Here is a 15,345-nt window from a genome sequence, read left to right on the forward strand (position 1 = left end):
GAGCTTTCTTCGACGTAGAAACTGTCTTTCCTGTGTAAATGCATTAAGAGTGTATTGGTGAAACAGGAACTGAGTCAAAGTTTTGCTTCAATCTAGTGCTAGCCAGTAACTGGTTTTAGGCTTCTATATTTGGCCTGGCAACTGAGAGCTGCATCTTTTTCAGACTGCAGGAATAGGAGCGTCAGCTCATTTGGTGAACTTCAAAGGAACAGACACTGTAGCTGGAATTGCATTAATTAAAAAATACTATGGAACAAAAGATCCGGTTCCAGGGTATTCTGTTCCAGCTGCTGAACACAGGTAAGATTTTTGGCTATCAAAACTTTTTTTTTTTTAAATAGAAAAGTTACATGTTGTTAAACTTACTCATCTTTGTATTCAGAATTTTTTCACTTAAAAGGATGAGGCAGGCTTAAACTGTTTCATTTATACCACACAGTATTAGCCATGACTGACCCAGCTATAATGGCTAAAGTTCGATACTGATGTCTTCTGCATGTTCTAGGGGCACAGCAATGGTATGTTTTTTTTTTTAACTCAAAATGTTTTTTTTTTTTTTTTTTTTTTAAATGTTTTTAACTATAAACTTCTTAACACAGTCTAAGTAAAGTAGGAGTTGAACTCAATGATCATTGTGGCTCCCTTCCAATCAGGATATTCAGTGATTCTGTGATTCTACATGTAGGTGATTTTTAGAATGGACTTGGGGGCTTACAGGCAAAAGTAGTTATTGAGGATTCATGTTATGAACTTTAAATTTGTTCTAAACATAAAATAGTAGCATGAAAAATTGTGTAAGATGCACCTTTAGGCTTTCACAGATCATGTTCTCCCTCTGAAAGAGGCTGTTCTAAAGCTTCCTATCAGCGTAACTAATTCAGCCAATTGATCCTTAATCTTGCACTGAGTTGTTCACAAGCTTGAGAGTAAGGAACTGGTCTCAAACAGGTAATTGAGATGAAGGAAGAGCTCTTGGTGTTGAGATAGGAATCGTGTACAAGGTCAGGAGTGAGGGCAAATCTTTGGATTTCACTTGTGTGTGTCTCTGCATACTGAAATGAGCACAATATAAAGGAAGGGCCAGTTGTGTTTTTCTCCTAGCAAGTGCAAATGCAGTTCTTTTTAATAGGGTTATTTTCAGTCAGAATTGTAAGATAGATAACACAAGTTCAAGTGATTAGTTCTAACATGATTATCTTTGAAGGTACATTACTTCATATAATTTTCTGGACCATTGCAATAGTGCTGTTCTAAAACTGCTGCTTGATCAGTAGATATAACAAAATTTGTCTGACTCATCTCTGATTATCTTAATCCTACAGTTAAATCAAAAAATGATTAATAAAGTGACTATAAAATCCTTTGTAATGAAAGGAAACATGTGGAAGCATCTTTTGTACAGCAAGTTGAAGTGGTAGTATGAGAACAGACAGCTTTAGTGTGTTAGTTTGTATTGCCAAATACAGACTGCGGTAACTCTTTTCAAGCTAGAACAACAGAAGAGTCTTGTGCAAGAGACCCCAAATTGTTCCAGAATTGTTCTGCTGTTCCACAACTTCCAGGGTGAAGTTGTGTTGTGTGTGTAGTGTTCACTTCTGGTACACCACTAGGGTGGTTCCTGTGAGTGCCCCAACCTCCTGGAAAAGAATTTTTTGAATCTTCATTACCATGAAGATTGGGCTCATATACAAAGTTAATGCTAGTATTTTATGGTACAAATTCAATGCACGCTAGCTCTTACTGCACACCTACACTTGGTATGCGTGCATTTAGTGTTCACACACAAGTTATTGATGAAAGTTATGTCTGCTGCTCTACAACAGCCACGTACAGGCAGCTGCTGCAGATCAGCTGGCATTCAGTAACCTAGTACCTCTCAGAACAACTCTGTTTGATATGCTTGCCTGTACCCTTGTACTAAGGGTAATGCTCTGAGGTTCCTGTAGAAGAACCTTTGTATCAGTGAGCTTAATGGCTTTAAATCATTATACAAAAAAGGCAAATAAATTGTTTCTGTTTAAGTTTTTTTCTTATTTATGCTGCTAGTTCTCAACTTCCCTTTTTATGGTCTGAGGTTGCCAGAGCAGATGGTCTGTTCTTGAATTTGTAGTTCCCTAATTGTCTGAATGTCAAATTTAAGAGAAACTCTAACAAAAGTGTTTTTTTTTTTTTTAAAAAAAAAAAAGTAACATGTGAAAGAAGTTTCATGTGTCCAGTGTTTGTTTGAGTTGCAAAGATGAATCCAGGTTGCTGTTAATGCATTTACTATCAGTGTAGCACAGAGCTGATAAACACATAGTTTGTGCTCTCCTGTAATCACATTGCCTATCGTTATCCTGAATTATTTCTTGTAGAAAGTACAGGATGTGAGGATGTGTGATTTAATGCAAATGCCCCTCTAATACGTATTTTTCAATTGACTTCACAGTACCATAACGGCTTGGGGGAAAGATCATGAAAAAGATGCTTTTGAACACATAGTAACACAGTTTTCTTCAGTGCCTGTATCTGTGGTTAGCGACAGCTACGACATTTACAATGCTTGTGAAAAAATATGGGGTGATGACTTAAGGCATATAATTGAAGCCCGAAGTCCAGAGGCGCCACTTATTATTAGACCAGATTCTGGGAATCCTCTTGACACTGTTTTAAAGGTAATGTTTTCTTGAAGTCATTTGTATACGTGATTGGACAATTTTTTGTTTTGTAATGACAGGCTAGTAAACATAGGAAAAAAATATTCTAACTTAGTATGTTTATTATGCTTTGGATTTTTTTTATCTATGAAAAATCTAAATGTTTACCTTATTTAAATGTAGGTATGGCAACTGTTTTGCAATCTGAATGTTTTTATTGTTTTCTTCAAAACCATTCTTGCATACCGTTCCTTGAAGCCTTTACAAGAGTTACCAGTTTTGATGGACTAATGATGCTGGAATGATTCTATAAAGAAGTATTTCATCACTTAGTAACAAATAAAAGGGAGAAAAAAATTGAGTATTGATAAATGCTAGGCAAGTAAGACATTTTACCTCCAAGATTAGGTATCTTGGAGTCCTGTATTAATGTAATTTTGCTATTTTATGCTACAAATACATAATTAGTGCTCTTCTTCCTTTTGTAACACTTCTGTTTAAGTCAGTGACATGACCTTTAAGTTGAAAAGTATTTCTTGCCTTCTAGCTGTAGAGAGAGAATGATGATTGTTGCGATTTTACAACAAAAGTTGTTGTTACCTTCTGAATTTGAGGAGCTCTCAATACTGTTTTAATAAGAAAGTAGGGGAGATTTTAGGTATGTTGGTAGTCTATCAGATCCATATAGCTTTTAACACTTTTTTTTCCCTTTGGGGCAAATGACATAACAAATAGGAACTTTGAATAATCTTTCTCAGAGCTGATAAGAAAAATCCCATCTGGAGAGTTTAATTTTAATTATTGATGGCTAACAGAATCTTAGAAAACTGAAAGCCTCATTCACTATCTTAATGGAGGTCAAAGGAAGAGCAGAATATTCAGCTGACTCATGAATAGCAATAAATGACACAACTGAAGAGAGAAAGGAGGGCAGCATGGATCTGATAGCTTTTGGGTACAAATGCATAAAGGCTACATATTCTGTGACTGCTTTAATCTAACAGCTTTTGCTACAATGGCTGGCATGCTTTTTGTTTGTATATCTACAGGGATATATTTAGAGCAGGATACATGGGCATACTCACGAATTTGTGCTTGGGTTTTGTTTTTTTTTTATTTGTTTGGTTTGTTATGGTTTGTTTTTAGCGTGAATCAAATGTGGAAATCGGTTTCTTTACTGGAATGGCAGATTTTTATTTTTATTTTGAGCTATTTCCCTTCTCCTTCACATAGGTCTTGGAGATCTTAGGGAAGAAGTTTCCCATTACAGAGAACTCTAAAGGCTACAAACTGCTGCCACCCTATCTCAGAGTTATTCAAGGGGATGGTGTGGATATCAACACATTGCAAGAGGTAGGAGATCCTGTTCGTGTATAAGGGTGACGCTGGTTATATTGCTGTTTCATCTGGAATCTGTTATGACTAGTCAGGTGTTGCAGCTTCTGTACTGACCCCACCCTGCCCTTCATCCTAGACACTGGCAATGATATCCTAACGCATAAAACGCATTCATTAAAAGCCCACAGGGAGTTATTAAGATGCATAAAAAACTAAGAGGCATATCCTAATCTTACTGTCGTAACCGTTCTACTCCCACTGTCTATCCCTTTGTTTGCTTTTATCCTGCTTGTCAAGCCTAATTCAAATCAAAACCTGGCAGTATTTGGTCCTTTCATTGATACCTAAAGCACACTGCATGACTGCTGTGCTGTAGCAATAGTAGTAATTAACTGGTTTAGCTCATCAGTTATGTATGCTCTGAAGAGTGCTTGCACTCAGATTTTGAAGGTGTGTTTTGTGAAGGTGACCATTTAAAAATGAACATAATGGAGGTAAGGAGTCTACTGATTTGGCAGCTAATGGAATAAAGATTGTTGAAAGCCCCAGAAATTGTGAATTACAGGTCTGTGGTCTGAATCAAATTGGACTATGTTGCACCACTGATGTTTGAGTCTGGTAAATACACAAATTCTTAGTAATAATACAAAAAGGGCAATTTCAGTAAGATCAAAAAAAAATAGTTCTTCAGTGGATGCTGTGTGCTAGAAACTAGTTACAGATTGACCACTGTTTGCTAGATAGAGATACTAATATAATGCAGTTATAAAGGTATAGGCTGCAGATGATGAGGGGGAGGAGGACTTGATTTTGTCAGGCTTGTCCTGGGTCCTTCATCATTAACTGTACTGGAGTTCCAAACCAGAAATAAGTTGGATAAACTTCAGATGAATTTCACTGGATTTTATTGAACCTTGTCGTAGCTTCCGAGGCTGGCACACCTTTAGACTCTTCTTAACAAAGTTGACTTTTGCTGCTTCTCAAGTTAGGTAAGAGAGGATAGCAAGCTTATTTTCTCACTGGTGTGAAACTATCTGCATATTTAACATGGGCACATCATGTTAAGCTCAACCACAGAATTCCAAAGATGTTTGTCACTCAGATCCTTAGAGAGCAGTTAATACTGACATTGTTTCCTGATGTGCCAGCTGTACTGCAGTTACGCACCGTAGTTTTGTTCCTATAGCCTTTGAAGCAAATTTGTTTTCTTCCTGTGGCTTCTTGAGAATAATTTGTGCTAATAAGCTTAATGAAACACAAGCATGAGAGGTTAATAACTAGAAAGGAAGTCTTATGGTTAGATACTAAGGGAAGAGACTTATTAATAACTTCTCAATGACTGTTAAACAGGATTTAAGCGTGACTTGATGCCTGTGTTAGGCAAAATATGTACTTGTAGAGATTTTCCTGAGTCTGTGACAGGAAAAAAATGGGAACATTAATCCTTTTCTGTAAGGAACTCAAAAACTTCACTTTGTAGGTTACACCTGGCAAAATTTGTAGAGGCAAGCTCATGTAGTATTGATTGTACTCAAACGGTGGGCCACAAAGATACTGAAGGGAGCAGAGCACCTCTCCTATGAGGAGAAGCTGAGAGAGCTGGGATTGTTCAGCCTGCAGAAGAGGACGGATCCCTCAGGGGGATCTCAGCAATGTCTATAAATACCTGAAGGGAGAGGGCAAAGACGATGAAGCCAGACTGTTTTTGATGGTGGCCAGTGCCAGGACAAGAAGCAATGGGCACAAACTGAAACAAAAGAGGTTCTGCCAGAACATCAAGCAGCACTTTTGTGCTGTTTGTGTGACTGAGCACTGGCACAGGCTGCCAAGGGAGGTTGTGAATTCTCCTCCTTGGAAATCTTCAAAAGCTGCCTGGACGTGAGGTAGTCCTGGGCAACCTGCTCCAGGGCAAGCAGGGGGTTGGGCCAGGTGGCCTCCAGAGGTCCTTTCCAACTTCAGCCATTCTGTGGAAATGACAAAACTATTGTTCAAGTATTTGTGTTAGAGGATAAAATGCACTCCAAGCTCTAAACAGAGCAGGAAATTAATTCTAGTAGCTAATGGGAAAGGATAAGAGGCAGAAGGAGAAGTTCTTTGTTTAGATGATCTGCCTGTTCATGTATCTTTCTCAATCAAACTGTGGCTGATTATGAGGAAAAGTCTTATCTGGAATATATAGAAGGGGGTTGAGGATTCAGTTCCTCAAGGCTTACGGAGCTGACAGAACTCATTGCTGCTTAGTGGCCGCCTTCTGATCCTTTCCTGATTCTGTAATCTTGCTCTGCACCTCATGTCAGCTCTGGTCATTAAACAAATTTAGCCCACAAATGTACCAGCGAATGAACTTGGCCAAAACCAATTTTCTTTTGTTTTAATGAACAACATTGACTCATGAAAGGGGCCAGTAACCACCAGTACAACAAAAGAGTAAAACCAAACTGTTGTCCTGAGTTGGGGGAAGCAGAAAAGGAGGAAAGAGACACTTCTCATTTGGCAGCAACAAGTATTTTTGGAGCAAAAAGGCCACGAGCTTGCAGCCTAATTTTGGTCATGTTTAAGATGTCGTGGATTTCTTTCCTTTTATGTCAGCAAAACCCAAGTTTCTTCATTTTTTTTCATAAAGAAGTTTACATGAACAAATCTGAATGCATTGTCATGGCTATCTGTTTTTCCGTTTTAAAACCTATGCAAGTGATTGTTCTAATTACTTCGTATCAGCCTTAGACCAACCTGTTGTTATGGATCAGGTGAAAGGTAATTGGTACAATAGGAAAACATAGAATGAGCAATGACAAAGAGTCTCATTTAAATATCAGACCTAGCTGAAAGAAAAATACAGAAAACAGAGTGTAAACTGGATTTTAAAATTCTTTGTTTTAATAGGGATTGCTGGTAGAACAGGTAAGGAACCTTTTCTGACTTTCTTCTAGCATTTTCACTTTTAAAAATCATTCCAATCTGCTAACTCCACAATATACTACACTTTCAAAGGATTTTCTTTGAACATTCAATTTCCAGATGTCTTTAAATGGTTATAAAGAAAAACAAATCCTCTAACCTGGAGTCACAATTGATGTATTAGTCATGCTCATAATGGTTAGGGCAAGCTAGTCAAAACCCTGTCACTGAAGCTGCTCTCTGTATAAGTTTGGGAGTGTGAGACAATGAGTTGTTCTGCATTGTTTTTCTTCTGGAGGATTTAGTTGGTTGGGATCTCCTGCTTTTCTTCTTCCCCATTACTGCTTCTGTTTGCCATCCCTTCTCCATACCTGAGGAAGCTGTAATCTGGGGCGCTGCCGTGGGTCACTGGTAGAAGTCAGGACTGTCTTTCAACTTAGTTTAGATTTCCCTTCCCTTCTGCCCCTCACTGGCCAAAGATCAGTCTGACTAAGGAAATTCCTTGATAGAGAATGGAAAGATAGAAGCAAGTTCTTCACCCGGGGTAAGTAAGAAGTTGTACCTGTAGTATGAGATGAACAAACTCTCTAAATTAGAGCAGGATTTCCAGCTGAAAGAGGGATCCCATTTCTTATCTAGGCAAAGGGGCTGAGCGGCCACGTCCCAGCTGTGTTATACTTGTACCTGTAGAATATGTTATCCTCCAAGTATTGAAGAATGTGAAGTCTAAGCATGGGCACAGGGTATTGTTTATACCACGTAGTTTTCCTAAATCTTGCAGACATATTCAAGTGAATTCGGTGTCAGACCTGTCTATAAAACTGGATAAGTTGTGCGGCAGAATATATTGGCTCAGGCTTGGCCAACAGCTTACCTGACTTCAGGCTTGGTCAGTGTCTGGACAGAACTTGCTCAGAATCCAGGTGGAGCTTACCAACACCTCCCTTTTCAAAAGACAGTGTAGATAAGCAGAGCCATGTCCGGGAGTCAAGGCTAGCTTCTTTCTGTCTTATTGGGTCTCATAGTTGAAAGGGTATTCAAAATCCCTTTTTTTTACCCTTCCTTTATCACATTCAGTAACTTCTGAGGTGCTTAAGGGAGAATCTCATTTGCACCATGATGATACTAAATCCCTTATCCTCCATGGATACCCATTTTAAAACTGCTTCCAGAACTTAATCACCTGAAAACATACCTTCCTTTTGTAGAAGGTCACTGTCTGAAAGGGTGGAATGGCTACTATAAAAATCCAAAGGATTTTCACGTAATGAGGCAGTATTTGTTCAGGACATAGGGAAACCCTTGGGTTTCAGGACTAAGCAAAAGTCACAGAGGTGGAGCCAGAGATTGCTTTTGCTTGGTTTGTTTGATGAGGCTGAGTAAGTAGTTACTCAGGGATGAGGAAGACTCGCTGATGATATCTCTACTGGGAAAATCTGCTAAAAATCTAGTGGGAAATTGTTCGAGGTGTACCCTCAAATTATGGCTCTGCAGGCCACCTGTACCCTCAAATTATGGCTCTGCAGGCCACCTTTCGTGTTGGCTGGCTTCTGTCAGGCATTCAGACTTTGAGAGTATCCTTGAGACAGGCAGTCTACATGTGACTAAATGGATAAATAAAAAGAAAACTACTATATATTTTTGTTTACATTAACTACCCATTTACCATTGTCTAAAATTGGAGTGGTCTTTTTTTTTTTTCCCTTCATATAAAAGTTTGATTTTGCCTTAGCTGTCCTTTGAAGAAATGACTTCACATCAGTAACTCCTAGAACAGTCGTGTTAAGTGCTACCGTAGTGTTTTCCTTTGCAGGAGGACAAAAAAGATTACCCCATTTCACATGACACTGATTTCTGAAACTCTGCACTGTTCCATGTGGATTGTGTGCTTCCATTCTGCTCCTCACCTTCCTTTTTCTGGATGGATGGGATTTTGATATTTCACCTCCTCTGAAGTTTTCTCACCCACTTTTGTTATTGAAATATTTAGGAGATAGGAGTTCAAACACTCTTATTGGGGTCAAAGCCACCTTTTCAGTCTGCAATAGGGATGACAGGTCAGGGAAACAAATCTTGCTTGCTTATGAGCATGACTAAGCTAGCACCCATGACTCCAAGCTAGAGGATGCTATGTTTGTGTGGATAGAGTGTGGTGAGGAGGATGGGAGTGCTGTAGTAAGTTATAAATTGACTGTTGATACCCATGCAGTTCACGTTAATCTGTATCTGCTTGAGAAGATGCCAAGGCAAACATTTTAAGCAACTTTATGTATTTCCATTTCCCATCCTCTAAATTGCCAATCTTAATTCTAGATGTGATATTTTTTCAGAACTGCTCTGCTGAAGTCATTGGTCAAAGCGGGTAATATCTTTCTGGAGTTGATGAGCAAGATGATTGCTTTGTTTCAGGACACAAGCTATGCTTTGAGGACTGGCCATATTTCTGAAAAATCAGAAGGCTCTGAAATACCTCCCACGAAGTCTTTTGTTTTCTCTAATTGTCTGGGCATTGTATTGCTGTGCTACCCTAGTTTGGAAAGGATATGTGCCAGCATTGTAATAGTTTTTCAGCAAAAACTTTCTATAATTATCCTGTGCTGTAATTGCAATGAAAAACGCAAACAATATGCCAAGTATTGGCAGCCTTGTTACATATATCTCCTGGAAACTGAATGTTAGTTGGTTTAATTGTCTGTAAAAGCATCTTGTTTAAGTAGTAGTATATTTTATGGAAAAAAATGGCATGGTCTAAAAGCATGTTCCATCATAGTTTTCTTTTTATTATTAGATTGTGGAAGGAATGAAGAAGAATAAATGGAGTATTGAGAATATCGCCTTTGGATCTGGCGGAGCGTTGTTGCAGAAACTAACCAGAGATCTCTTAAACTGTTCCTTCAAATGTAGCTACGTGGTGACCAACGGTCTTGGGGTATGTCTCTTACTACATCTATCATTATGCTGTCAGTAGAGACCTCTTGAAAACTGTTTCATGTTTCCTGTTACATTAGCACCATCAGCATAAGGTACACAAGTCTGACAAAGTCTGATGTTCCTTTCATTTTAGGTAAATGTCTTCAAGGATCCAGTAGCCGATCCAAACAAACGGTCAAAGAAAGGCCGACTGTCTTTGCATAGGACACCTGCTGGAGATTATGTGACACTTGAAGAAGGCAAGGGAGATCTTGAAGAGTATGGACAGGTATGAATTGTCAAGATTTATTACATCATTCCTCATGCAAAAATTGACTGACAGAAGACAGGTTGTAACTTAATTTCACACCTTGTTTCCAATTGTCTTTTTGTTCATCTCCTGTCTCACTACTTCAGAAGTGTTCCCAGTGCCAAATTTGGTAACAGTAGAGTGCTAGGATGTTAGTAGAATGTTCAGGCTTGAAAACTAGCTCACTCTGTTTTGTTTGTGTTCGGAAACAAGAGACTGATGCTTATTTTTCACAAAACTAGCGTCTCATAATGTAGCAGGACATAAAAACTATGAGTGCTCAAAGGAGAGCAACAAAAATGGTTAAAGATCTAGAGGGCAAGATGTACAAGGAGCAGCTGAGGTCCCTTGGTTTGCTCAGCCCCGAGCAGAGCAGGCTGAGGGGAGGCCTCATGGCGGCCTGCAGCTCCCTCACGAGGGGAGCGGAGGGGCAGGCGCTGAGCTCTGCTCTCTGGGGACAGCGACAGGACCCGAGGGAATGGCATGGAGCTGGGACAGGGGAGGGTCAGGCTGGGGGTTAGGGAAAGGTTCTGCACCCAGAGGATGGTCGGGCACTGGGACAGGCTGCCCAGGGCAGTGGGCATGGCACCGAGCCTGACAGAGTTCAAGACGTGTTTGGATAATGCTCTCAGACACGACACTTGGTCTGATTTTTGGGTGGTCCTGTGTGAAGCTGGGAGTTGGACCCTTGTGAGTCCCTTTCTACTTGGAATATCCTATGAGGAAATGTTAACAAAGTACTTTTGTATGAGTCATATATTTGAATAGTAGCTTGAGGAGGAGGGAGGTGGACAGGCTTAACTAAACCTGTTTCTACTTTCGCATTGAGATTTGTAAATAGTTCCTTCAGGTGGTAATGCTCTACCTGGAGTAGTTTCAAGATGTAAATTAGTCTACAAAGTCTGTTCCCTTGTTAAGTCTTTACAATCACAAAATTAAGTGCTATTTCAGTAAAATAAGTGCAATCTTTAGGCCAATCTCAGCTTTTCAGATGGAGATCTGAAGTATTCAGTGAACTGGCAACAGAATGCTTAACTGTATGTTGAGTCTCTTCCTGAATTAAGAGTATTGAAAGTAAACACGTTATCAAATTGCACTTCAGTCATTAAAAGCTGGAAAATTGAGTTTTCTGGTACGTACAGGGACATTTCTGTGCTACAAGGCAGAGGGATGTTTCCAGGCATGCTGTTTAAGCATAAAAGTGAGATCTCTGAGAAATTTAAACATAGAAGACAAACAGTTATATACTCTGTAGATAACGTGCTCTTGATGCAAAGACCTAAGAACAAAAAAAAAGACTCCAACTGGGAGTGTAATAATAGGGTGAGGCATAACTACTTTAAACAGAAAGAGGGTAGATTTAGATGAGATATAAGGAAGAAATCCTATACTATGAGGGTGGCAAGACACTAAAACAAGTTGCCCAGAAGCTGTGGATGCCCCATCCCTGGCAGTGCCCAAGGCCAGGCTGGATGGGGCTTTGGGCAGCCTGGGCTGGTGAGAGGTGTCCCTGCCCATGGCAGGGGGTTGGAACTGGGTGATCCTTAAGGTCCCATCCAACCCAAACCATTCTGTGTACTTTCAGAGTTGTGTATACACATATGCATGTATCTGTGATGCACATTCATATATATCTATAAATATATTTGTGGGGGGGTATATGTACACACAAATGGGAGTTAGTGGTAAGAAGGTCTTCCAAACAACTCAGTCACATCCCTTGGGGTCTGAATTAACTTGATGTGTGGTCCCTTCATTTTTGACAGTGGAAAGAATTCATAAAGTAGTTTTCTGTAGTGGGATGTTAGAGGAGGTTTTATATGTGGTACAGGTTCTTTGGAACTCTGGGAAATGGTGGGGAGATGTGTTCCTTTGTGGGCCCCGATTCCCTAAAGCCATGGGTCAATAGGTCACCAGGGAAAGCAGCTGTCCAACATTGCTTTTGTGCTAACTTTTCTGTGCAAAGCTATGTGTATTGCCCTTTCACTGTGCTACTTGTGAGCACTTCTTGATACATTTTTATAGATTTTCCTAGTGGTCCACTTTGCATGAAAGAGAGTTGTGTGTTTTTTTTTTTCCCCCGTAATTGGTGTAGAGAAAAATAAGATTTAATCTAAACATCTCTAATTTAATTGTACTTAAAATTTGGTTGGTTGTCTCCTTTCCAACTAGCTGGTCTAGTGGGATATATTTAGCTTATGGATTTATTTTTTTTGTCTTTGGCCTGATGTGGACAACTTACTTCAGGGACTTCTCAGCACAAAACTTCTGTCTGTGCACAGGATGGACTAAATCCTTTCTTCTGTCTCACTTTTAGGGAAAATTACCAGACAGAGCTGAAAAGATGTAGTATGTTGACAGTCAAAAACTCTCGTTTCATCAGTCTTGCTTTTAAGTTTATATGTAGCTTGTGTAATCTGTGTTGTTTGTTCATTTGGCAAACGAATCTTGCTAAAACAGTGGTGTTTCTTGCAGGACCTCCTTCATACAGTATTTAAGAACGGAAAGGTAACGAAGTCGTATTCATTTGATGAAGTAAGACAAAATGCCAGGCTGAAGAACAGTGAACTAGAAATGGCGTCTCACTAAGTTTCATTCCTTGTCCGTGTATGTGTGTGTAACAAGTATGTACTGCATAGCTACTGGGTTTACTGTACAGATTTGTGTGTTTGTGTTTTATGACATTGTAGCCAAATTATTTGTTGGTTTATGGACATACTGCCCTATCTTTTGCCAGTCTTTAGAAAAGATGAAATCAGGAAATGGTACTTACAATGTAAAACATATTTAATGCTAAAGTGTGCTTTTTAGGGCCCTTTGCCAGTAGTGACTCAATCTGGTATTGATCTTTTCACAAATGAGACAGAGCTGAGAAACTTTTTTATATATAACAGAATATCACAAAATGGATTTACATAAAATTATCATGATTGCTTTATGTTTATATTTAACTTGTATTTTTGTACAAACAAGATTGTGTAAAATATATTTAAAGTTTCAATAATTAAGTCTTTCCAACTTTTCATGATTTTTATGAGCACAGACTTTCAAGAAAATATTTGGTGGGGGGGAGAATCCATTGCCTTTTGTCCATTAATCAGCAAATAAAACATGGCCTTAAAGTTTGTTGTGACATTGTACCATTTGACGACTAAATCAGGACTTGTATCTCCTTAAGATCCCATAGAATTGCTGACCTCACCGTTTCTTGTAGTTGTCTGTATTTAGTTAATCTACATTAAAGAAAATTACTGTTCTTACTAGAAGGTTTAGGTACTACAGACCTTGCTGGCATGGTAAGGTGTATAAACGGAATGCCAAATTTGAAAGGATTCTCTACTGCAACTTAACTTGCCAAGTCTATCCCACTTGGCACATGCACCTCAATATTTTAAGAGTAAAGTTTTTAAGAGATCTCCTCTTCCACTATAGAATATATGTGTAAAATACTGAAATATGGAAGCGGTGTATTTTAAAGTAATTACACTTCTGGGTTTATTTTTCATATACTGTAAGTGACATGACTTTAAAGCAAAATACTGGACTCGGTAGTGCACTTTTTTACTTTTTTGTATTTTTTTCATTGATTTGCCTTTTGTCAGACTGGATGTTAAATTGTAAAAAAAAAAAAAAAAAGTTTAACTATTTTTGTTAACAACTTTAATAAAACTTTATGCTAGCCAAACTCCTACATGAATGGCAGACCTGTTTCCCCTTCTCCCCTGTCTCACTGGGGCGAGGAGGGGCTTTTATTTTGCAGAGGGTAACTGTAAAAACAAGGTTTCAGAGAGAGTTTTGAACTGTATGCACTTGATTGTACTTGCTCTCTGTATATGCTTGATTTGAATATCTGCTAGAAGACAAAACTGTTGAGGATTTTATTTGAGAAGCTATGTAGTAACCTCTGAAATGTTTGGTAGTACTGTAGGATGGCTCTCACTAGAAAAGGAATACCTCCCTTATTTAAAGAAAAAAAAAAAGCAAAAACAAATGGTTTCTGTATTTTGTTTATGATCAACTGTCAGACAATGACTTAATATACTGATGTAATTAATGCTTCTAATTAGAAAATGATGTTACAGGAAAATGTTAGGGGTCCTCTAAAATCACTTAAGCCTACAAAAATTATACAAAATATGCTTTTAAAGGAAGATTGAAAAGCCATACTTCATTGTTTTTATTCTGTCACCAAGGACCACATCAAAGCATTCACAATATTTCCAGGGTTTGTGGTTAAGACATTTATGCCCAGTCTCAGTAGTTCTTGTTAATAAAAACTTGTTTTCCACTCTTAGTGTACGTAATTATACATTTAAGTGATGTCTTGTTTCAAAAATAGTGCTTTAGTAAAACTTTAAATGCTGACCTTTCACACTGAGGAACTGCCTTCCCTTTGCTATTAATGATATTGTTTGTATTTGGCCAAGAAAGAATTTAAATCTGGACTTAGGATCAATAGCAGGTAAATAGTACAGAGCCTATTTTACTCCTCCAGATATGTACTAGGGAATTTTATGATGTACGGTTTAAAAAATAAGAGTAAATGCTGCTTTCATTCTGTACCAATAAAAATTTTGATAACTATTAACTACCCATAACTGATATTTTTGTACTTGAACAGTGAGGATATGCTGTGGAAGCACTGTTTTCTTGTGTAACAAAGAAATGCATCAGTAGTTGTTCAGTGTTCTCTAAAACTTAGCGTGTTAGCTGGAGACTTAAAGCAGATTCTCTACCTGTGCATGTCACTCAGAAGGTTGTCACGTCACTCATTTTAATAAATGCTAATATCTTTTTAAAGGGGGAGGAGGGAGGCAGAACACCTGGTGCTATTCACACCTGAATACATGTCTTTGTGTTTGGCAGTTTGATGTTCTGGGCATCAAGGAGTTGATAAAACTTACTACAGTGCTTGAACCATACAGTATCCTGATTCTTCCACATAAAAGCAAACAGCATGTTTAAGTTTGCTTTAATTTACTAGATTTGTAGTCATTGATATATTTTAATTATCCCCATTTCATAATATAACACAGTATTTGTATTTAAAAATAGGAATTGGGAGTTTTGTGTTAATACACTTATTTGTAACCATATTTAGCATAAGAAACGGATTTTATAAAACTATTTTTTCTTAAGCTGCATGATTATGAAAAGATGCTTTTTTCATACTTTGAAAGACCTGAGGAGAGAACAGAAGAGTATTTAACTGTTCGGTTTGCCAAAGTCAAAACAACGTTTAAACATTTTTTT

At 38.3% G+C, this 15,345-nt stretch overlaps 1 protein-coding gene across 2 annotated transcripts in view; it reads left to right on the forward strand.

Moving 5' to 3' along the window:
• The window catches only part of NAMPT (nicotinamide phosphoribosyltransferase), a 30,225-nt gene extending 15,545 nt beyond the window's left edge, over positions 1-14,680 (forward strand). Inside the window, exons 6-12 of one of the 2 annotated variants that reach the window (XM_068669779.1) lie at positions 164-300; positions 2,429-2,654; positions 3,870-3,989; positions 6,858-6,875; positions 9,661-9,801; positions 9,937-10,071; positions 12,568-14,680. In XM_068669779.1, the coding sequence (XP_068525880.1) occupies positions 164-300; positions 2,429-2,654; positions 3,870-3,989; positions 6,858-6,875; positions 9,661-9,801; positions 9,937-10,071; positions 12,568-12,681 (891 nt within the window). In that variant the 3' untranslated portion in view covers positions 12,682-14,680. The remainder of the gene's footprint in view (positions 1-163; positions 301-2,428; positions 2,655-3,869; positions 3,990-6,857; positions 6,876-9,660; positions 9,802-9,936; positions 10,072-12,567) is intronic. The other variant, XM_068669780.1, reaches the window with a different exon arrangement.
• Positions 14,681-15,345: the final 665 nt, after the last annotated feature.

This window comes from Anas acuta, chromosome 1, assembly GCF_963932015.1.
Source record: "Anas acuta chromosome 1, bAnaAcu1.1, whole genome shotgun sequence".
Classification (NCBI taxonomy): Eukaryota; Metazoa; Chordata; class Aves; order Anseriformes; family Anatidae; genus Anas; species Anas acuta.